Source organism: Rattus rattus, chromosome 13 (assembly GCF_011064425.1).
Source record: "Rattus rattus isolate New Zealand chromosome 13, Rrattus_CSIRO_v1, whole genome shotgun sequence".
Classification (NCBI taxonomy): domain Eukaryota; kingdom Metazoa; phylum Chordata; class Mammalia; order Rodentia; family Muridae; genus Rattus; species Rattus rattus.
This window is the reverse complement of record NC_046166.1, coordinates 64,249,030-64,273,965: the sequence shown is the minus strand read 5'-3', so window position 1 is coordinate 64,273,965 and position 24,936 is coordinate 64,249,030. Positions and strand designations below refer to the sequence as shown.

Genomic DNA, 24,936 nt, shown 5'->3' with positions numbered 1-24,936 from the left:
AAGCTGGTCTCATGCATAAGCTGGGCTCATGCATAAGCTGGTCTTTGGCTTGAGGCGCTGTTCTGCAGCTGGGAGACGTAGGTAACTCCTGAGTCTGAAGGTTTCCCCAGCATGGTAAAAAGCCATACCCCTCATCCCTCCTTCTGTCCCTCCTTCCATCCCTCCCTCTACCAGGCCCTCTTCAGCACAGTAGTCTGGACTCAGAAACTAGGTCAACGGAACTCTCACTTGTTTCTGTCACATATTTTATCACAATTAAAAATAAGTAATACAAATACAAATTTAGCAGTGTATTTCAAAAACTAAGTTTACATTTGGTTACTGTGGTTAAAGGACATTTTACAAAGTAGTTTTTCTTGTGGTGCTAAGGACTAGGTCCAGGGCCTTGTACATTAGGCAAGTGCTTTACTAGGAGCACATCTGAGAGCCCCAGAACCTATTTGTTGAAATAAACGCCATAGGCAGCTGGCTACAGCCCCACAGTTGGGTCCTAAAGTCAGTTCCATCGTTAAATAAGTCACTCAATTAATGAAATGTCATTGGAACATCATACATATTTATACACACATATTTATTATAAACATATTAGGAACAAAGTCAATGTAAAAATATAAATTTATATAGGCTACGTTTTCTGATTACGTTTCTTTACTGAAAGTAGTTAGTAAAGTGAAATAGCTAACATATTTTTAAAACACAATAAACAGGCTAATGGTGTTCACCTGTATCATACTTAGGCATGCAGACAGTATCAGACCTATTGTAAAGTTGTACACAAGGCAACCATAACTGCTGAGGCCTCAGGAGTGCTATTCCTCCTCCACAACGTCAGTCTCACAGAAGAGAGGGCACAGGGCTGCATTAGGGCGGCAAACAAAAGCATCCCCTCCCAATTCGGACAACTGTTCCAGGGAAGACACAGAAGGGTCATGGTCTTTTAACATGTCTGGCAGTTGTAAAGTCTTCTCTTGAATGCGGCGCGAACGTCTCACGGGTGTCAGAAACTTTAGCTCTTTAAATGTGGAATTTTTATCATGTTGCGTCTTTTTCATACTAAAAAAAAACACAAAAATTATTCAAAAGCATGTTCAAATTTATCTTATACTTTTGCAGTTGCTGATAGTGTTCTTCTATGCCGGACCCATGTGACAGACTGTCCTATATAAAGGGAGAGGCACTACAAGTCCCTAGTGAGCGAGCTAACACTTCTATTTGCTGTTCCAATCTGAATCATGTGGACCCCTGAGGAGCTCTGGAAATTCTGACTTCTTAATTCCAAGCCCTACAGCTATAACCACAGTAACTAGTGTAAGCCTACAGCTATAGTCACAGTAACTAATGTAAACCACAGCTATAACCACAGTAACTAATGCAAACCACAGCTATAACCACAGTAACTAATGTAAACCACAGCTATAACCACAGTAACTAATGTAAGCCATAGCTATAACCACAGTAACTAATGTAAACCACAGCTATAACCACAGTAACTAATGTAAACCACAGCTATAACCACAGTAACTAGTGTAAGCCTACAGCTATAGTCACAGTAACTAATGTAAACCACAGCTATAACCACAGTAACTAATGTAAACCACAGCTATAACCACAGTAACTAGTGTAAGCCTACAGCTATAGTCACAGTAACTAGTGTAAGCCTACAGCTATAGTCACAGTAACTAGTGTAAGCCTACAGCTATAGTCACAGTAACTAGTGTAAGCCTACAGCTATAGTCACAATAACTAATGTAAACCACAGCTATAGCCACAGTAACTAATGTAAACCACAGCTATAACCACAGTAACTAATGCAAACCACAGCTATAACCACGGTAACTAATGCAAACCACAGCTATAACCACGGTAACTAATGTAAACCACAGCTATAACCACGGTAACTAGTGTAAACCACAGCTATAACCACGGTAACTAATGCAAACCACAGCTATAACCACAGTAACTAATGCAAACCACAGCTATAACCACAGTAACTAGTGTAAGCCTACAGCTATAGTCACAGTAACTAGTGTAAGCCTACAGCTATAGTCACAGTAACTAATGTAAACCACAGCTATAGCCACAGTAACTAATGTAAACCACAGCTATAACCACAGTAACTAATGCAAACCACAGCTATAACCACAGTAACTAATGCAAACCACAGCTATAACCACGGTAACTAATGTAAACCACAGCTATAACCACGGTAACTAGGGTAAACCTACAGCTATAACCACGGTAACTAATGCAAACCACAGCTATAACCACAGTAACTAATGCAAACCACAGCTATAACCACAGTAACTAATGCAAACCACAGCTATAACCACAGTAACTAATGTAAACCTACAGCTATTAACCCAGTGAGGAATGTCAACAATAATGTCTTAATCTTGAAAACACCTGGGGGAAAGACCCAGGTTTGAACCCTTGCCCCCACACAGCAGCTCACTCCGTCCCAGGGAAACTCCACAAGTACTTCTGGCTCCTGTGGGCACTGCACTCATGTGGTGCAAAGGAACACATACAGGCACACCCACACGCACCAAAATAAATCTCAAAAATTTACATAAAAATGCCTAGAAAGAGCTGTGGGTGGTACAGATGCATGTGGCGGGAAACCAAGGCTGGCGTTTACAAAGTGACACCATGTAGAAAAAACAAAGCCAATGTAGTAACGAAAAGGTCAGGTGTCCCGATGGCTTGTTCTCACCCTGTTTGAAACAGGGGAGTCTGGGTTAGACTTCCAGCCACAGCAATCTGCCTGCCACAGGCCCAGGGTGATGCAATTACCCAGGAGTCATCATATTCAGGGCTCAGAAATTGACCCTTAGCATTAACATTTTTTTTAAACAAAATTATCACTGGAGCATGAACACAGGTGACATTCCATTTTAAACAGTTACCTTTGCAAGCGTGGTGTAGAAGATACATTATATCGAATCAGGCAGCCTGCCTCGGCTTTTGAGTCTGGGGTTGTGAGATCATTGGTTGGATCTTCTGTTTTGTTATCCTGATTGTCTTCGTAAACATCAACTTTTCTATGATGTTCATTCTCCTCTTCTGGTTTTCCTGACCCGAGATTAGTTTCAACATTATGTTCCTTGGTTGCATGAGCCTCCTCAATATTTTCTCCTATAGAAAAATTAAAGATTTAAACTATTTAAACAAAATGTCAAAATGACAGAACCAAACGACACTGCCTAATCATTGTATTTCCTGTGTACACACTTCTGCCAACAACTTAACAAACGTCTAATGTCCCGTGTGCAGAGATACAAATTTAGGAATGGAACCATTCCAGTTCTTAAGACTATGCCATGAAAGACACAGGTGAAGAACAATTAACTATTAAATGAGATAAAACAGTGTAAGTCAAGTAAGAACAAAGGGTTGCTGGAACCCATAAAAAGGAATGAACTAGGTCAGTTTTATGTCAAGTTGACACCGGCTAGAGTCACTTGGGAAGAGGGAACCTCAACTGAGAAAATGCCCCCAACCATATTGGTCAGTCTGTGGCGAGTCTATGGGGCATTTCTTAATTAAGGATTGATGTGGTTGGGCCCATCCCATAGGGAGTGGTGCCACCGCTGGGTGGGTCCTGGATGATATAAGAAAGAGGGCTAAGCAAACCAGGGAGAACAAACCAGTAAGCAGCACTCCTCCATGGTCTCTGTAATAGCTCCTTCCTTGTTTGAGCTCCTGCCCTGACTTCCCTCAGTGATGGACTAGGATGCAGAACTGTGAGCTGAAATAAACCTTTTCCTCCCCAAAGGATCAAGGTGTTTTACACAGCAATAGACACCCTAACTAAAACAAGGAATTCTGCTTATGGTACAGGGAGACAGTTAGGGAAGTATTCAAAAGGACTATTTACAATGGGTCTTGAAAAGAAGTGTTTAATAAGACTGAAAAGATAATCTTCTAAAGAAGCATGGAAGAACGTTGATCTAGCCTGAATCATTAGTGTTTTACGTATAGGGAGCTAGTGATGAGCTCAGACTGGAAGACAGGGGCTGGACTACAGTGAACTTTATATCCAAGAAGTTGGCGTGGGGGAAATCACTGGAGACTTTAGGATCGGTTGAGATAGGCACTGGCCCAGAATGGCAGGGACAAACCATGATGCTAAGAAAACACAGTAGTTGACACATACTAAAAGAGTTCATCGAGATTGAGATGTGACGGAAAGGCTAAATATCACAATGAGACTGGACTTAATGAATACATGAATGCACATCTTTGTTGGAATGTCTATCTGTACAAGTGTTTCAGGGGGACCCTTCCAAAGTCTCTTCAGTGTGTCGGGGGACCCTTCCAAAGTCTCTTACTGAGGAGTTATTAATGTCAAGAGGGTTTTTTTTCCTTTTCTTTTTTTGGAGAAAAAAAAAGATATCAGGAAAGAAGCAGCAGTGAGAAAAGACAAAATCCAAAATAAAGCAGACTAGATTTGAAATTAGAGCCTCACGATTAGTCTTGGCTGGCCCAAAACTTGCTATTTAGATCAGGCTAGCCTCTGCTCCCCAAGTGGTAGGATTATACAGGTATGAGTCACCACCATACCCAGCTATACTTGAAAAATCTGTTTTATGTTTTTAAGATTTACTTTTTATATTCATTCTTTCTCTCTCTCTCCCTCTCTCTCTCTCTCTCTCTGTGCGTGTGTGTGCATGTGTGTGTGTCTGCATGCAGGTGCATATGGAGTAGCCTGTGCAGACCAGAAGAGGAGTCGGATCCCTTGGAACTGAAGTTATAGTAGAGTTGATGCACCTGACATGTGTGCCGGGAACCAACCTCAAGTCCTCTGTGAGAGCAGCAAACGACCCTAATCGCTGAGCCATGTCTCCAGCCCCAAGATGTAATCTTCTTAAGAGAAATCATATTAAATACACTGATGTAAAAAGACCTCTGGTGTTACTTATCAAGAACATCATTGAAAGGTTCGATTAACATGTATGTCGGTAGCATGCTAGGCTGCTGGTTTGTAGGAGGTGGAATGAAGTAGGGGAAGAAGCTGTGAACTCTTGGAACACCTAAGTGCCCAGTATGTACCGAGTTAGTACCACATGGTCAGGAACATTAGCTCCTGCCTTTGCCCATAGACTTTACAGCTTAGAATACAGACAAATGGCTTAAGTATTCAAGCACAGCAAATGCTAGATGGGGGAAATGGAGCAAGGCCAGTAGAACATCCCTTGCAGGCCAGGTAGACTGTGGTGAAGATGTGACAGCCAATTTCTGGGAGAGCTGGGGGACTGAGATCTAAAGGCTAAGCAGGAAATAAGAAAGATTAGGTGGGTATACAGAACACTGAAGGGAAGAGATAATAAAGCCCCTTCTAGAAAGAGAAAATCTTAGTAATGCAGAGGAGTGACGAAGCCAGAAGCTGACAAGAGAACAACAGGACACCCTGCCTGCAGTACTGAGAAGATTTTGAAGGAGCAGGCAACTTAAATGAGAAAACCGGTGCTACAGGCAGGAAAGAGCAAAGGTGACCAGGACCACGGTGTAAAGGTGGAAGAGTGGAAAGATGGTTCACCAGTGAGAGCACTCGCTCTTGCAGACAGGACCCAGGTTCGATCCCCCAGCCTCCACATGGCTCTGTAATCCAGTTCCAGGGGATTCTATGCTCTCTGACCTTCACAGGCAGCAGGCAAGCACTTGACGCACATATACACATGCAGACAAAAGACTCAATAAAGCAATAGAGAAGTCTATATTAAAAAAAAAATCACCTGCAAGATTCTGCCATGAACAATACTTACTGAAAAAAAAAAAGGATCAGGCTTAGGAAAAACATCATGTGCTCAGCTCTGCATGGAGCTTGGCGTACCTGAGAGACCCACGGTATCTATTATCAGTAATTTCTCAGTTAATATGTCTTATATTTTCCACGTTATTTCTTGTCACTTAGATTTCACTTTTTTCAGTAAAGCCAATTTTATATTTGAATATTATAAATTTCAGAACATCAAAGCTTTATGGTAGCTTTTTTTCTATCACAGACTAATAATTTATCTGCTTAAAAATACAAAGATTCTATTAAGGGGAAAAATGAGAAACTGAATTCAATGTAAATGACACCTCTAGAACCAGTAAGAATTCTAAGCAAGATTTTAGAAAATCTATTTATTTGTTTATTTGGAGGCAGGGTCTCACTATGTGGCTCTGGCTGGGCCAGAACTCAGAGAGCCACCAGCCTTTGTGTGTGTGCATGTGTGTGTGTGTGTCTTGTGTTGTCCTGTGTACCCTCCATCTCCCCACCCTCCCCGCCTCCCCTGTGCTTGGACTAAAGATGTGTACCACCATGCCACCCTGCTCAGAAGTTTTATTTTTATTTCTCTCCTTAAGACATGACAAGAGAGATGGCTCAGAGGTTAAGAGCGACAACTGCTCTTCCAGAGGTCCTGAGTTCAATTCCCAGCAACCACATGGTGGCTGACAACCATCTGTAATGGGATCTGATGACCTCTTCTGGTGTGTCTGACGACAGCTACAGTGTACGCATATACATAAAATAAATCTTAAAAAAATATTTATTAAAGAAGAAACAAAGGAAGGGAGAAAAGCTGTTGTGCTGTGATTAAAGCCACAGCATCACCAGCCCCATAGTGGCCCACTTTTAAGACAGGAATCTAAGTAAAGGAAAGAAAATTTCATACTCAGTGGTAGATATGGATTTTGAACTAGATTCCTTAAATAACTTTTCTGAGACAGCATCTCACTCTACATCACCTAGGCTGTCCTGAACCCATGATCCTCCTGCTTCAGCAGCCAAGAGCTAGGATGCCAATTCTTCTCTTTCGAGACAGGGTCTCTATGTTCAAGGCCAGCCTTAACCATCCCCCTATCTTAGCCTCCAGAAATTGCTAGGGTTACAGGTGTGAGCTTTCATATCCAGCTTAAAATGTCTATGCAAGAATAGACATTTATTACATTTCAGAAGCAGGTCAACAGAAGCACAGGGAGAAGACCTTATGTTAAAAAAAAAAAGTTAAATGAAAGGGAATCTGAAATGGTACATTTTAGTAAAATCACAATTCGCCTGAAGAAAACTTACCCAAATTGGCTTTTTCTTGATTCTTCGTTGTTAGAATATCTATGATTATATGTCGCATCTCTTCAATAGGCTTAAATTTTAAAAAAATGTTTTTAACAAAGAAAGAAATTTACATGGTCAAAAATTAGATTATATAAATAAAAAACATTGGATACAGTGAAAATTTTTCCCATTTTAAAAGAAACATTTGTTGTTAAGATTCAAAATGGTTATGTCTTTCAACTGAAGAGAATAACAAAATAAACTTAAAGAACAGAATTTCAATAACAACAAAAATCCCCTAATTTTAGGCCTTTGATAACCAATAATGCTTGCTCAATATAAATAAAAGTAATGAGTAGATAGAATTCTATCATATATTCAATAGCTAATCATATCTAACCAGCTCTTTTGAAAAAATTAAGTTATAGTTGCATTTTATGTCCCACACTATTAAATTCATGTCTGAATATCTTTTTTAAATTTATATGTATGTCTGAGTACTTTATCTGCATATATGCCTGCAGGCCAGAAGAGGGCATCAGACCACAAAGATGGCCATGAGCTACCCTGTGGCTGCTGGGACTGAACTCAGACCCTCTGGAAGAGCAGTGCATGCCCTTAACTGCTGAGCCCCTCCAGCCCCTCTGAATATCTCAAGGTTGTCAACCCAACACATTCACTTGTTCAGAGTGTATTACGTGACAGACATTAAAAGCATTCACTGTGATCCTCAGCGTCACCGTGCTTGCTAATTAATATAAGAATATTTATAAAACACAAGCCCCGGCTCACGGCCCTGGTTTCAGAATTCAGTTCTAGAATAATCAATCCTACTCCATTTTGAGGCTAATTCTGCTTCTTGTTCCGAGTCTCTGCCTCAGTGTTATCTCTGTCTTTATACTACAATTTCCACCGTAGCCTTGGCAGTCCCTTTTGTATCAATGCCATAATTTACTGTTTGCAATGCCCTTTCTGTTCCACTATAGGAAGTGTACAGGAGGATATTTTGTGCTAACATATTCTCAGTTGCATTGAATTTATCTTTCAGCTACTATCTATTTTCTAAAGTCTTATAACCCTCGGTACACAAATGAAAAGCTTTAGAAGGTTGAAAAACATAATGCAGTCCTTGCCGCCTTCACTGTTTCTGCTGTGATGATCTGAGTCTGTGCACCTGCTCTAACACTGAACTGTACCAAGCCCTCTGACCTGTGCCCCCTGCTCTACCATTGAACTGTACCAAGTCCTCTGACCTGTGCCCCCTGCTCTAACACCAAACTGTACCAAGTCCTCTGACCTGTGCCCCGCTCTACCACTGAACTACACTCCAAGTCCTTTTGTTTCCTTAAATAGTCATTAGTACCACACATAGAATCACAACTGTATCAAGCTGCACTATGCTGTGCTCCCAAATAACTTGGAATTGTTTACATGGTAAAACTGAAGATCAGTACATTTTGATCTTACCTGAGCCCCTGCCAGAATGGCCTTCTCGTAGATTGAAATAATATTTTCAATAGGACTTGTGATTGGCTCAATACGTACAAGACATATCCAATATTTAACAAGTTTCTTGGCATCTGGAATATTATGAATCAGGTCATTCAGTGTAGCTAAAATTTCTTCTTTTGGGCATCCCTAAAATACCAAGAAATAAAATGTGAGCTACAAACTATAAACAGATAATAATCTGACTATAATCAAGAATAGTGAGCAATATAAAAAGCTGACAGAAGGAGCTGGAAACATGGCTCAGCAGTCAAGAGTGCTTGATGTTCCACCACAGGATCCAAGTGGGTGTTTCCTACACCCCCATGCTGGGCAGCTCACAACTGACTGTGACCTCCAGATTCAGTGGATCCGAAACCCACCAGCTTCTGCTGCCGTCTGTATATATGTGGTACACAAACTTATTTCAGTACATAAAATAATAATAATAATAATAATTAATAATAAGTAATAATAATCTTAAAACATTTCTAAGTTGTAAAATATACAAAGACAAAGACTCTACCAAGAGGGCTGGAGAAATGGCTGAGCACTTGAGAGCACCAGCCGTTCTTCCAGAGGACCTGGGTTCAATTCCCAGCACACACACGGTGGCTCACAACCATCTTTAACTCCAGTTCCAGATGATCTGACACCACTCTCTAGCCTCTGCAGGCACCAGGAATGCACATGGGCATGATACAGACAAAACAACCATACACATTAAAACAAACAAACAAACAAACAAACAAACATACGAGACTCTACCTTATTAATGAGGTTCAGGCACTCAGAAATCGTTTTGTTTACTTTTTCAGTGAATAATCTCTGCTCGTCTTCTTCTGCCATGGTGGTCCAAAAGGACCCAACTGCGTTTTCGTTTTGTCTCTTGGGCTCAGCCTGGGTGACCTCTGAATGAGGAGGCCTTTTTAGCCCCTTCCCTTTGCCAGTTCTCCAGTCGGTCATCTGAGCTCTACAACCAGAAACAGCACATAACATACTCAGGTGTTGATGACGGCATCCTGCTGAGTGGCGTAGTTAAACATAGTTCAAATCTGGGGCAGCACCAACCACTCTTCCAGAGGACCCTGGTTTGATTCCTAGCACCACAGGGCACATTACAACCATTTGTAACTCCACCCTCTTCTGACCTCTGTGGGCACCAGGAACACACACGGAACAAAGACATACAAGCGCATAAACCACCCATACACACATCAGAACAATTCAAGTCTATCCATAGCTCTAAACTGGTGGACACATTTGTTTGCAGAGGTGAACAGAACAAGATCATACATATGTCAGAACTGGGGAGATGGCTAAGAGGTTAAGAGTGATTACTGCTCTTGCCAGAGGACCCATTGGTTCCTTACACCTACGTCAGGAGGCTCACGACCACCTGTAACTCCACTTCCAGGGAAGCCAATGCTCTCTCATACATATAAAGAAAATAAGCCCCCCAAAAGAAGCCAAGATTATATTTCTAAGTGAATAAGTCCTAAGTATTTCTCAACTGTTTTAATTGTCCAGCTGAGATCAAAAGCAACCAGCAAACCACATTTAAACAATAACCTTTTGGTCTTATAGTTCCATTCATAAACCTGCCTGCGAGGCAGAAAATAGTAAATTAAAGAAATTCTAATACGTTGAAGGAAGTTTCAAGTTACATTCACAAACAGTGTCCTACGGAAAACTAAGAAAACCAAGTGAGCTTCATCTACTCACTTCCTGTCTGCTGTGGTGTCTTTGGGCCGAGCTGATCTAAGGACAGCCGCTCCTGCGATGGTGTATCTGCGCTGGTCAGGATCTCTGGACTTTCCTGTCAGCCTGGCATTAGATGAGTTAGTCCTGGTTACATCTTTACATGCTATGCTTCTTGGTGGCGCCTTGCCTCTTTTTGTGTCCTGAGAAGAACTGGTTTTGACAACAGACAGGACCGGTTCTGGTCGATGTGACTCCTTTTCAAGCGACTCTTTTCTGACTGTAACACTGTCAAGGGTCCCACTGAGGCCTTGCTTCGCAGCGCTGAGGGTCCCGCCGTGGGTTCTACTATGGAGACTTCGGATAGGCGGTCGCACAAGTGTGTTCTTGGACAAGGCACTCACAGAGTTAGTGTCTGCAGACCTGGTGGCAGCAGCTGTGTTTGAGGCTCTGACACTGACGGCCTTCCCAGGCCCACAGTGAGCCTTCGCGGCTTTAGACACAGTAGTGGGGAGTTTCTTGGTTGCTGCGAGACTCTCGTCTTTGACACTGGGAAGCTTTCTGAATGAATTGATCTTAGACTGAACAATCTGGCCGTGATAATAGCCAAGCACTCGTTTTTTAGACATGTTAGTGTCTTGCTTCGGCTTCTCTGCCGTCACTTGCGTTCCTGCACTGTCTTTATGGTGACATGCCTGGTCTAACGTCACGGGCTGACCTGGGAAATCCGCTCCGGTGGCTAACAGCTGCACGGCTTGCACGTCGCCCTTCGGGTGGTGCGTTTCTGAGCCTGATACTTCTTCAGCCTTTAATGGAACGCAGTTTTTTTCACCTATACTTCCAATATTTTCTTTATCAGCCTAGAGGAGTTAAAAAGAAATCAGTATCTCAGATCCCATCTCTGCATAGAGTATCAGAAGGTCTGAGGGCTGGATGCGTGTCTTACCACTTCTGTTTTGAGTTTCACAACTTTTTTCCCTTCTTGGACCTGATCCTCAGATGTCACCATTTTCTGATCTCTGTTAGTTAAAAGAAAAAAAAAAAATTACTTCTGTACAAAGGAAAACAAGTGTGCTTTTAGGGGAGAGGCAGGAGAGTATCTCATAACTAATTTCTGAGCCCTCATGTACAAGCTAAGCAAATGCCCACTACTGAGCTCATTCAAGGCCCCATAATCTTAAATTGTAAATTGAAGCAAGAAATGGATTAAGATTTGGTTATTCTAAATAAAATATAGTTAATGGGGTAAGCAAGATAGATTTAAAAGTCTTAGCCCATTTTTTTTTAGCTATAGACTAGTATAATATCTGACTACCCTTAACAAAATGATACCAATTGTGTATAAAAATAAAATATTGTCAATTAGACACTCCAGTAATTCTAAAACAGAGTCACAAATTCAGTGTGTGCTAAAATGTGTGTATAGGGAACAGTTACTTGGTAAAACTGACAGAAGCTGTTATTTTTATAACTAGTAAAACTTTAATTCCTACTGACAACAGAGGAACATGAGTATCCTCAAATTCTGCTTTTCTCTTGGATGAAGGTCACCCACACAGAGGGCCACCTGATGTCCTCAAAGTCACTGATTCGAAGACTCAGTGGAGGAAAGACTCTTTCCTCCAGCTTCTGCTGAGAGCTGGGATTAAAGGTGCAAGACACCACATCAAGCCTTAAAACGCTTCTTTGATTGCAACATCTAGGCTACTGTTTTACCAAACAACTGGGCACTGTACCCCAAAAGACACGTGAAATCACCCATCTCACTGCAGTGGTACCAACCCACGGTCTGCACTTGGGTAGAGAAGAAACTCAAGTTTGAGACTTGAGTGTTCAGAACGCAGACTTTCAAAACCAAACTCTGCCGTCCACAGCACAGCATAGCTAGGTTGGTACTTCTGTACAGACACATACACTTGTTCTAAACACTTCTCCTGGACCTGCAGATGGCTCAGCTCACGCAGGTGCCGGCCACAATCTGATTCACACAGCACACACGCCTGAAGGCTGCTTCGGCCTGCACATGTGTACGGTACCTTGAGTACACATACACAAGTAGGTGAACAAGTATCAGTTGCTTCCCTTTAAGAGTCTGAATGTATATGAAAACAATGATCTAGCCCATCCCCCACAGAAGGCAGCCACTGGTACAAACCAGTGTGCTGAACTTGCGGACACACACCAGAACTGAGATGGCTCGATCCCAAGAGAGGGTGTAAAGCCACGATCCTTTTTGTGGTGCTGGGGGAGGAGGTAGCCAGCATTCTACTACTAAAATACAGTTCCAGACCTATTGATATTCTTAAATATCACATGCTGAAAATGATAATATCTAAAATCATAACTGGGTTAAGTGTTAAAATTTATTTCATTTTAAAGTTAAATGTGGTTAGTAGGAAAGTAAAAAAAAATCACAAATGAGGTACATGCTAGGTTCTTAGGGCGCAACTCTAATGTAATTCTCCAGAACTGAATTAAACTTGACCTCACCTGGATATCTGATTCTCTTGTTTGTATGGAAACGTTGTTTTTCGTATTAACAGATATTCCTTGAGTTTTTCTTTTCTTTGTTCTAGAGAAGAAGGAGTAACAAAGTCAACTTTATTTAAAACATCAAATATGGTTGAGTAAAAAGTTATTTTTCTTGGAAAAATTATTTTGAAATAGTGTTTCCTATATTGATATGATGAAGAGGAAATTCAAAGTAATAGAACTGATGTTATAAGGATTTGCTAGTGAATTTGCTTAGGTGACATTAAATCATACAAAGTCCTGGTCTGCCACCAAAGTCCCTTGTGTTCCTGTCAGTAAAAACTTAATTCTGCCAGGTGGGCAAGACGACCCTCAGGAACAACTATTTGAGAAAAAAGAAAAAAAAAAGGAATAAAATTAAACAGTTCTAACAATATCTTTGCTGTATACATCTCCTATCTGCTTAAGTAGCCAGACTTATAGTCTCTAATTATTCAAAGTCTAACCTGGGGCCAAGACCTACCAGATTTAATAACGACAGCATACATAAAATGCACAAGCCTACAGTGTATATGGGTTACTGAAATCTTCTCTTCAAAGCCAGTTCTTTGGATATCAGCCAGAGCTGGATAAGTGCTATTGAAGAGCTTTTCCTTCCTTAGTCTCTAAGGTAGGTCTGGGAAAGCAGGTTAGTTCTGTAACAAATATGGAGGTTCCCAGTGTGACTTCTATACCAGCCTCCGTGCTGCTGGAAAGGGTTCAAGTGGCTGGAGAGGAGTCCTGGGGAGAGTGCTCCCAACCTATTCCTAGTGCTTCCTCTGAGGGTACTCCAAACTCTCCAGACTGATCAATGGTCCAGGCTCCTTCACAGACCAGAAAAGTTTAACGGGAAACCTGAGGGATATGGTAAAAAGGCCAGACCTCAACCAGGCCCCACCCTATAAAGGAGAAGGGGATTCAGAACAAGCCCTAAGGAAGCTTCCCAGGAGAGCTGACAGTAAGGTTTCTTTCCCATTAAGAAAACAGTGGGAGGGAATGGGGTACCCTTGGAATGAATGTGTGGGTGAAGGAGAAGTCCCCTGCAGAGACCTCCTCCCTTTCCCCAGGCAGGGAAGAACTCTGAGAAAATTAGCTGCCCACTTCCATCCTTGAAGCTTTGTGCTCCCAGACAGGAGCTGCTGGCTCATCTGTTTCTTTCTCCTCTCTCTTCTCCTCTTCTCCCCCCACCCCCAACGGGCAAAAGGTACAATTAAAACCTGGGGCTCCGCTCATGAAACGGAAGGAGTTTTGAATCTTGCTCAGAACAAGAAAAGGGCTCTGGGGTCTTTAGAAGGAAGGCTCCTTTGGCAGGTTACTCCAAAGAGCCACAGTCTTCTCCACTGAGCCCAGCCGCGGTTAAACACTGGCCAAGCCCCCAGGCATCCTTGCCGGCTAGGGATGCCCACCTCAGAGTGGTCTCTGCACAGCCAGTTTTGCTGCGCTGCAGAGCCCTTTAGCTGTGGTCTCCAGAGGGAGACTGAAGGTCTGAATGAACTCTTTGCACTGAATCTCCAAATCTGCTTCCTGTTTTCTTCAGACACCCACAAACTCCTGGGTTCCTCTGACTTATAGAGAAACAAATACCTTTTGGGTATGGGTAACACTGGAAAAGTCACAAACTGGCCCTGGAGGTGAGATATGGCCTGCCCACTTCAGGCTGGCCCCTGACTCTGTGACAAAAACAGAACAGCCTAGGAAAAAGTCACTGTGTGCTTGAGAACAGCTAAAAGGTAGATTATGACCCAAAGAAGCTATTAATTGGCTCGTGGTATAAAGGTGACCATGATAAAATACATAATGGGAAACTTACACATGGGACGGATCGCTCAATAGTAACTCCAGCAACACAGAGTTCCCTCAGCTAAATTCTGTTAGATCATGTAAACTGAAATTAAAGCTCTATATACTATGTAATTCATAAAGACTGTTTTATGTTTTCTCTAAGGTTTGCCTGGAAACTTACAAGGCCTAACGTCGTAACAGTATGTCCACAGGTATTATTAATTTATGGCATTACTCTATGTGGGTAATTGGATTCAACCTTTATTAAAGTGATGATGCAGGATACATTCCGGCTAAACAATGGCCATCTTCAGAACTCCAGCTGTGTTCTAGTCACAGCTGGACCTGTTAATGTTAACGTCCCTTTAAGGAGGAGGTAGTCAAGGTCAGTGTACCCTCACCCGAGTATCTAGGCCCTAACTGCATGAGGCTTCAAGGTTTCTGCAGATAGGGCATAAGGACTGGGAAAAATTGGGGTGGAGTGGGGGACACTTACGTGGCTTTGGGAAAGCAGTTATACATAGTGGGTAGAAGCTTCAGTGAAAATTAGATATACACATACACCACCTCTCTTAGGGAAAATTCCTTATAGCAAATGATAAATTTATTTGTTATGGTTATGTCGAATGGTATTTAATTTTTTGTTTATTTCTTTTTGATACAGGGTTTCTCTGTGTAGCTCTGGCTGTCCTGGAACTCTCTCAATAAACCAGGCTAGCCTGCCTCTGCCTCCCAAGTGCTGGGATTTAAAGGTGTGTACCACCACACCCAGCCCGATGTCTACATGTTTAAACTCTCTAGTCAAGGAGATTTATATGTAAAGTTAAGATAACTGGATGTTTTCAGGACTATAAAAACAGTCTGCTGCCCAAAACTATAATTACACCCGTCCTCGTTTATACAGAATGTTCTCTCATTCAAGATTATTGCTCTCCAAAATTCTTTCTCAGGATCAGTGAGACAAAAGAAAAGATGTAAATTCGAAGTTATATCTCTAATAGAAAGGTTAAGTCCTTTTAGATAGAATAAATCGGATAAAGGGACAAACGCATAAAAGCTAAGTCACAGTGGGTCTGACTATGTTAAACAGGACTGATTAAGGATGACTTAAAGAGGGGGCTAGAGAGATGGCTCAGAGGTTAAGAGTACCGACTGCTGGGGTTGGGGATTTAGCTCAGTGGTAGAGCGCTTGCCTAGCAAACTCAAGGCCCTGGGTTCAGTCCCCAGCTCCAAAAAAAAAGAAAAAGGAAAAAAAAAAAAAAAAAAAAAAAGAGTACCGACTGCTCTTCCAGAAGTCCTGAGTTCAAATCCCAGCAACCACATGGTGGCTCACAACCATCTGTAATGCGATCTGATGCCCTCTTCTGGTGTGTCTGAAGACAGCCACAGTGTACTTATATATAATAAATAAATCTTTAAAAAAAAAAAAAGGATGACTTAAAGACAGTGTACTCAACGGCTCAATGGCTGCTCCTACAGATACAAGGGTCAGCTCACGCAACCAAAAGCTGACTTAGAGACGCATGTCTTGTCTGTGTGTCTTTGCTAACTCTGTTAAGCTTTGAACATCAGGAGAAACTGTGGTAAGAATTAATTGTACACCTTTTATACTTATATCTCCTTGTGACAACCAGTCCTCCTGTTCTGCGCTGTAATGACTCCTGTGATAAAATGAGCTACTTAATATAAAAGATCTTATAAAGTGACTTAGAATTGTAAAACTACACTATCCAGGATAAAGACATTCCCAGTTTCTCTGTGGACTGTACTTACAGAATTAGCTTGGTATTTAAAGAGCTTCAATTCAAAAACTATAATTTTTAAAGGCTCAGAAATCTTAACAGAGATAAATTTCCATAGCTTAAAAAACCCTAGTCTTGGGGTTGGGGATTTAGCTCAGTGGTAGAGCGCTTGCCTAGCAAGCGCAAGGCCCTGGGTTCGGTCCCCAGCTCCGGAAAAAAAAACAAAAACAAAAAAAAAAAAAAAAAAAAAAACAAAAACAAAAAACCTAGTCTCGCCAGAGTTGCTAATTTATTATAAACTGTTGAAACAAAGGTAATCTGGCCATAAAAGTTATAAGTGATTAAATGGCTGGGTGGTAACACATGGTTTTAATTACTAGGGGCAGAGGCAGGTGGAGCTCTGAGTTCAAGGCCAGCCTGGTCTGCATAGTGAAGTCTAGGATAGCCAGGGCTATGTTGAGAGGCTGTCTCAAAGTAAAATAAAAAATAAAAGTGATTAAATATCTTTCATGTATCCAGAATTGTGTCTGTAGTCACACTAAGCACAAATGTAATTCATATACAAAGACAAGATGGGAGGGGAGACAATTTATATCCCACATCATACAACCTTCTGTAAGACAGTTTCAAAATTAAACTAGAGCAGGTAATGCGAAGAAAGTTTAATATAAAATACTATTGAAAATAGGTACATTAAAAAAGCCGAACAAACTAGTTATGGAGAATTAAACATTCAGGTAAAATGAGTTAAACTGACCAGACACTTGCATGTCAGGCTTGATGGGACCTACTATGAGGGCGGTCACAGGAAGTTTCACACTAACCTTATTACCAAATAAGGATGCGTCAGGAAATAAGACTCACAGAGCCTGCTGCTGCTGTCTCCCAGTGTCCCTACCAACAGGGAAGAGATTTCCTCCTCAGGTCTCGCCTGACAGCAGAGATGGATTCTCTCACCCAAAGGGGGATCTTAAGACTCTGATCCAAGAGGGGCCAAGGGCAACGACATTTCACTCACGGGCTCCCAGACTGACAGAGGGTGCTGAGAACGGGGATCTTTTACCTAAGCCAGCCACGCAACTGGCATGAGACCTGCACACTAGTTCAATTCACCATGCCTTTTACCCTGGCCTTCCATTCTCCTCCTCTTAGCAAAGCCAGTCCCAGGCCGAGAGGCCAATGCCTGACTGTGTAAGGTGCTCCCCCATCAACCCTAGGACAATTTTAGATAATTTAGATATAAGACAGAGACTCTGTCACCTCTGTCACAGTCAACACAGCAGGCTGAACTGTGGCCACATATTAAACACTAAGTTGCGAGGTGCCATTCTGTGGATCCATCCCGCCAGGGTAAAGAAAGAAACAACGGGGCTGAAGAGAGATGGCTCAGTGGTTAAGACTGCTCTTCCAGAGGGCCTGAGTTCAATTCCCAGCAACCACATGGTGGTTCACAACCACCTGTAATGGGATCCGATGCTCTCATCTAGTGTGTCTCAAGATAGCAAAAGTATACTCATACACATAAAATAAATAAATCTTAAAAATAAGAAAAAGAAAAAAAGCAAGCAACGATGGCAGACTAGCCTCTCAGGGCTGACAGAAAAACTGCTCTTCAGCCCTGTTCCCACTGCGAACCTGAAAACCAGAACACACAGTAGGAGGAATCCAACAGGAGCCATTCGGAGGGATACAGTGCCTTCCCCCGCATCCCCTTCGGACTCATGATAACACTGGCCATAGTGCTTCCTACAGGGCTAGTCCTGGCTCCCCAGGACTGAACTCTGACACAGGAGTTTTACTAGCTCTGTTATAGCTCGTAACAGCTTTGTAAGCAGTTACCTGATTTCTTTAACGAGTTATGCCTAAGCTGTGCATCCAAATAATAGTTGATAGTTATAATGTAAAAATTTTTCTGAAAATGGATAAAGCCTTAGAACTCTGTAAAAGGCCTAAATCTACTCACTGCAAAAGGGGGGAGGAGTATCAGCCTACTTGAACAAAGAGTGTCAGGAACAGTTAGAAACAAGGTGAAAAAGACAGAAGAAAGTGTAGCCAACAGAAGGAAAGCCCTGGTGTTCTTGGAATGGCTACCGGAATTAAAAAGCTTGGTTTATGCCTTGAACAGGGCTCTCCCTTCTGATCCTGTTAGGCCTATCGTTGGAGCAGACACTCTGAACTTTAGAGACAGTTTCCTGACTCTCAGGCAGATGCCCTGGAGCTGCTTTAGAAGGTGGACCCTGAATGTTCAGTTCTCTGTCACACACAGAATTTTATCTTATTTTATTTTATTTAGTTTTTTTTGAGACAGGGTAACTCTGTGTAACCTTGGTTTTTCTGGAACTCCCTCTGTAGACCAGGATAGCCTCGACTTTGGAGATCTGTCTGTCTCTGCCTCCCAAGGGCTGGGAGTAAGGGCGTGCACCGCCATGCCTGGCAACACAGAATTTTAAACTGGAGCTTTATAAAAGATTTTTAATAACTCCATCAGGGGCAACAAATATTCGGGAAAGAAAACACTGGCAATAATTCTGACCAATATTTTGCTGTGCCGATCTCCCAGACTTAATAGTTCCCCGTCTCTGTTTGAATCGTTCAGAGTGTAACCTGGGGTTGGAACCTAAAAGAGATTTACAGATTAAGAGCAATGTGAAATGCTAACTCAGGAAGCAGAGGCAGGCGGATCTCTGAGTTCAAGGCCAGCCTGTTCTACAGGTCAATTTCCAGGCAGCCAGAGCTACAGAGACACCCCATCTCAAAAAGAAAACAAAAACAAAACAAAACAAGCAGCAGTCTAAAGTGTATATAAACCTACTGAAACCTTTTAGTCATGGCTAGCTCTTCCTTGGCGTTAGCCAGAGCTTTACCTTAAGTAACCACTAAGGGTGTGGAGTGACTCCTCCCTGGGAAAATACACTATTTCTATAACAATAGGAAATTTCTCAATTTAGAGAAATGATCCAATTAATCAGGAGTTACACGAAAGGTGCTGTTTTTAGGGTTGCTATTGCTGTGATCAAACACCCTGACCAAAGGCAACTTGGGGAAGAAAGGGTCCATTTACTCACATTTCCATAGTACAGCTCATCATCAGAAGCAGTTAGGGGAGGAACCAGGTGGCCAAGGACTAGTGTTGCTTAGGGCTTGCTCTGCCTGCTTTTTTTTTTATAGCGCCCAGGACCAATACCCGGGGTGGCTCCGCCCACAAAGAGCTGGTCCATCCCTCCCCCATCAATCACAAATTAAGAAGATGCCCTAAAGGCTGGCCTACAGCCTGCCTGATCTTATGGAAACATTTTCTCAACTTAGGTTCCCTCTTCTCAAGACTCTAGCTTGTGTCTGTCTAGTCGACACAAATTTCGCCAGAATGAGGCTCACAACTGCTCTGCGATTAGAACGCATTGTCTGGGCTGAGGCTATAGCTCGAAGATGGAACACTTGCCTCGCATATACAAAGCCCTGAGTTCCAGTCTCCCAAATAAATAAATAAGTAAATAATAAATAAACATCAAATGTCCTGATCGTGTGAGAATTGCAGGGAACACCATTTCAACTTAGGGTTCCAGAAAGCCAGTCTACAGGAAACAACTGTGTAGAGACATGATACCAGTCGCCAAATTCTGACCAACTTACAAAATTAAGTTGGGTGAGGTTTTCCATATCACTGCTATAGACCATCCAACTCCGGCTTTGCAAAACGACCAGGACATCTTGCAAACAGCCCCAGCCTCACCTTCACGTTCCAAGCACAGCTGAGAACCTGCGCGCAGGCGCAGTCCGGGGGTCCTGGCAGCCCCGCCCCCGTCCTCGGACCCCGAAGATAAACCGCTGTACCCCGGCAGCTTCCACTGAAGCGCCGGGCCGCGCGCTACCCTCGGCAGCGGCCTAGGCTCTCAAAACGGGCTAGCGGCCTCGGCCGCATGCCATCGCTCACCTCTGAAGGCCGGCTGGTCTCTCTTGGTCGGGGGCAGCTGCAGGTCCCGAGGAACCGGCAAGGTAGTCCTCGCAGGCCGGCCAAGGGAGCGTTTCCTGGACTCTGCCATGTCCTAATGCGCGCGCCTCAGGCCTGCGTGGATTGAACGGACCAATGAGCGCGGAGGGGCGGGGCCCGGGCTAGAGGCGTGGCCATCCTAGAGTCTGTATGGTTGGAAGACCGGAGAAATTTCAAAATCAAACCCTGCTCTTCCAACCGGCTGGATGATGCCGTTGGAGCGGGCTTGTTGAATCCTCTGGATGTAGCAGGACTAGGGTTGACAAGTCAGGACATGTCTTCAGACACAGTCCAGAGGAAGCCAAAGGACAGCAAATGGCTGCACGTATCTAAACGCTGATGTGCTCCTTAGGGATTAGTAAGGCTCAGTGCTTCACCGAGGAGGACAAGTTCCCAAAGGATCTTTGGAGCTGCGTAACAGAATTAGGTTGTGATTATGTCTCGCAAGCGAGATGATGGGCTCAGATGTTAGGTGTCCCGTGTTTGCACAGCTTGCAAACAAAATCTTAAGTTGAGATCTTTGCGCTGTTATTATTGTATTGAAAATCTTGCTATGTAGCAAGGCTGGTCTAGAAGTCGCTTGCAATCTTCTTGGCCTCCTGAGTGCTAATAAGATTCTAACTGTATGCCCAGCCCTCACCATGTATTTATATATGCATTTGTGAAATGGAAACAAGGGTAGGAGACAAAAAAGAAAAAGCCTTAGGACAACCGACACCATGTTGGAAGCCTTGTTTGTGTTTGTTTGTTTGTTTGTTTGTTTTTAAATGAGAGGGAACAACTGGAGGTTGGTCTGGTGCTGCTATGTATTCAAATGCTGAAATACCAGCTCCCACGATCTGGTTGCCTCCTAACTGTATACCCAGACATGCTGTGTAAATATTGCTCCCCAATTTAAAGTTAATGGGTAAATAAAAGACTAGAGCCTGCAATTGGGCAGTAGAGAGAAAGTCTGAATTTGAGGATCGAGTTGTGGGGAGGGTCTCAGGAGAGACAAGAGAAGGAGAAAGGAGACAAGGGGAGGGATTGAGAGGAATGGACCATGAGCATGTGGCCAGGAGAAAGAGCAAGTAACAAGGGACATGTGGCTGGGGATGTAAGTTAGAATGCCCGGGGATCTAGCTGCCCAGTCTAGGCCTACAACTTGTACATAAAACACCAGGAGTTCGTGTCTTTAATATGGGCTAGCTAGAATGTATAATTCATTTAACAATTTCTACTTCCTAATACTCCAGCCAGAGGGTCTCTCAGTTGGTTCTCATCAGTAGTCAGCCTTTCCCCTGTTCCTCTCCTTTCCCCTCTATCTCAGATATTTTACTAATGTAGGTTTTTTAGTTCAGTGCTAGGATTGGAACAGAAAGATTTATGAACAGGTGTTCTACCACTGAGCTACAGCCCCATGTCTTCCGTAGGGTTTTCTCTTTCTTTCTCCCTTCCATTCTTCCTTCCTTCCTTCCTTTTAACTTTTGAAATACCCTATTTTAGCGTGTCTTCACCAACACTGGGCGAAGCCACAGGCAAAGGGCTCTCATTTCCAAGTCATCACTGTTTTTTACACACTCACTACAACATGGCTGATCGCTAAGGTCCCACTGGTGTGATGGCTGATCTTGGTCATCAGCTTGACTACATCTGGAATCAACTAACACTCCAGCAGCTGGCACTGCTGGGAGGGGTTTTCTTGTTTAGATGGTTTGAGGCTAGGAGCTGGGCACATCTGGCGGCCGTTCACATGAAAGGACATGGAGGGAGTTTTTGCTTTCTGCCCGGCTGCCCTCGCTCCCGTTGACAAGGTCATCGATCCCTGCTGCTGAGGGCACTCCTTCCCTGCCTAGTATTAGAACTTTACCTCCAGAATTCAACGAAGACAGGACCAGGGCTCTCTAAGACTTCCAGGACTCCAGCACCAGGTTGACACTGCTGAGATACAGACTCACGAACTGAACAATGACCAGATTCTTGGACTTTCCTTTGGGAGACAGTTATTGTTGGACTACTTGGAGCACAGCCTGTAAGGAGTTCTAATAAATATTTGACCAGTTATGTCCTTTAAAGAATCTTGACTAAATTCAACCAGAGGGTTAAGGGGGTGGGGGACACTGGGGAGATGGTTTCCCTTGCAAATATGAGGACCTAAGTTTTGATGCTTAAAACTCAATGTTGGGGGTTGGGGATTTAGCTCAGTGGTAGAGCGCTTGCCTAGGAAGCGCAAGGCCCTGGGTTCGGTCCCCAGCTCGAAAAAAAAAAAAGAACCAAAAAAAAAAAAAAAAAAAAAAACCTCAGTGTTGGGGAGGTAAAAAAAAAAAAAACCTCAGTTTTAGGTCTGTAAAATCCACTTTAATAGTTTTTTTTTAAGTGTCCACAGTTAAATCTAGAATAAAACAATGAGGCACGGAGGTCTCAATACACAGATATAGTAAGAAAACCTTTTGAGATTACGGTTTTTGCAACATGACAATTTCTCTGAAATTTCCAGATGTACCCACTCTCTCTTCTTTTTGAGGTTATAGCAAAATCACACAATTCTCCCTCCAAACTATCCCCTCTGCCCCCCCCCCCTTTGCTCGACTTTGAACACGCCAAAGTGTATGGTGGAAATCCCCTGAGGACCCAACCCTATGCACAGACAGGTTCTTTTTAAACACACATATCCCATCTGTCGCAATCATCCCAGAGTGTTGGGAGGAAAGACAGATTCTTCTCTAAAAGGTCAAAGAAGACTTCTTTCAAAACAGGTCATTGTCAACACAGCTGTCTATAAACTACACACACGACTGTTGTTGATCAGCCTCTCCTGTGGGTACAGGAAACAAGAAACACGTTTGTGAGAGAACGGGGGGGAGTGGGGGTGTCAGTCCCAAGGACACAATTAAGAAGGTCTGAGAAAGAAAGTGACCCACCAGGACGGCCCTACAGAGACCCCGGCAAGATTGGCATTGAAAAGAATCTCACAGAATTCAAAAGGTAGGAGGCTCTGGCAAAAACACCCAGTGGAAGAGTGTAACAGAGAGAAATTACAAGAGCTAAATGAACGATAAACATTCAGAAGATCCTATATTGTCATTCTAAAGATGAACAAGACGCAAAGGCTCTAGAGTAGGCAAGAGAGCCATGAAAGACCAAGTCGGAGCGGGAACCTGGAACTGTTTTTAAGACTTATAAAACCATAACTGATACAGTGTGACAGAAAAACAACGGAATATAATAATTTCAGAAAGATGACCCTGCCTTATCTCCCCAACTGATGTTTACAGTTTCCAAAAACACATTTTTTGATAAACAGCTGTGGTAACTGAATTTCAACACACAAAATGCTAGCTTGATCTTTACCTCAACTTTATACAAAACAAAACCCAACAACCTTGAGATGAAACATATACATTATATAATAAAGAAAACTGGGGCTGGGATTTAGCTCAGTGGTAGAGCGCTTACCTAGGAAGCGCAAGGCCCTGGGTTCGGGTCCCCAGCTCCGGAAAAAAAAGAACCAAAAAAAAAAAAAAAAAAAAAAACTACAGAACGGATGAAAATACAAGGAAAATGCTTTGGCTGGCAAAGATTTCTTTGTAAAAATTATTTTTTATGTGTAGAGGTTCTTTGCCTGCATGTATATCAAATGCACATTTGGTGCCCTCAAAGGGCAGAAGACAGCTTTGAATCACCCAGAAATGGGGTTACAGACCGGTGTGAGCGGCCATGTGGATGCTGGGAATTGAATCTTGGGTTCTTTGGAAGAGCAGCCAGTGCTCTTAACTGCCAAGCCATCTCTCCAGCTCCAAATATCTCTTAAGTAGACACCAAAACCAACAACCACATTTCTCCTCCCCCTTTCCCTCCTCCTCCTCTCCTCCAATCCTTCCTTCCTTCCTTTTTCATGAGTGGTTTTTGTTGTTTTAAGGGTCTTGCTGCATAACCCAGGTCATCCCGGAAGACTCTCTTTTGCCTTAGCTCCCCAAGTGTTGGGGTTAGGATTACAGGTGTGTGGTACCAGGCCTGGTTTAAAAGAACAAACTATGTAAAAAAAAAAAAAAACAAAACATTAGACAGAATAATAATTAAAGCCCTTTGCTCAACCTAAAGAACAGGCACGGACCCAGTGCACAGAAATCCATAGGCAAAACACCCATACACACTGAATTTAATGACCGAAAGGCTTCGGGTGGGCTGAGAAACTGCAGACAGAAAAGTTGACCAATGGCACCTGTGGGATGCCAGGATGAAGGAAGCCTCGGATACAATCAGCAAGTTGCCCTCAATTGGTATCCATCACGTTGAGACTCAGGGGAATAGATCTGCTGATGGATTCTTCCATCCCGGAAGTTCCCCCCTTTTCATCCCTGTAAAACCGCCCCTGCACTATGTGCCCAGTCCCCAGTCCCTAGGAGAAACTGATACCTTTCATTATCCATAGTGAAGGTTGGTATATTTGGGGTTGGTTTATGCTTTATTTGCGTAATCGATCTGGAGCTAGTGCTCAGTTTTTAAAGGTGGGTGGGTAGGTGGGTGAGGTGGTGTAACTGGTAAGGTGCCTTGCTGCTAAGCCTCATAACCTGAGTTTGACCTCCAAGATCCACATGGTCAAAGGAGCAGCTCTCATGAAGCGTCCTCTGACTCCCAAGGCTAGCCCTTACATGTGCCCCGACCCACACACACGCTCATAAAATAAATAGAATGTAATAAAA

General features: G+C 42.9%; 1 protein-coding gene across 1 annotated transcript; it reads right to left on the bottom strand.

Annotated features, from left to right (window-relative positions):
• Positions 1-293: 293 nt before the first annotated feature.
• On the bottom strand, positions 294-20,321 carry Ckap2 (cytoskeleton associated protein 2). The gene is made up of 9 exons (XM_032919273.1): positions 20,198-20,321; positions 12,722-12,803; positions 11,178-11,250; positions 10,256-11,091; positions 9,299-9,503; positions 8,510-8,680; positions 7,061-7,130; positions 2,907-3,135; positions 294-1,053 (listed from the first exon to the last, which is right to left on the bottom strand). The coding sequence occupies exons 1-9, from the start codon at positions 20,304-20,306 to the stop codon at positions 810-812; spliced, it is 2,019 nt and encodes a 672-aa protein (XP_032775164.1). The 5' UTR covers positions 20,307-20,321; the 3' UTR covers positions 294-809.
• Positions 20,322-24,936: the final 4,615 nt, after the last annotated feature.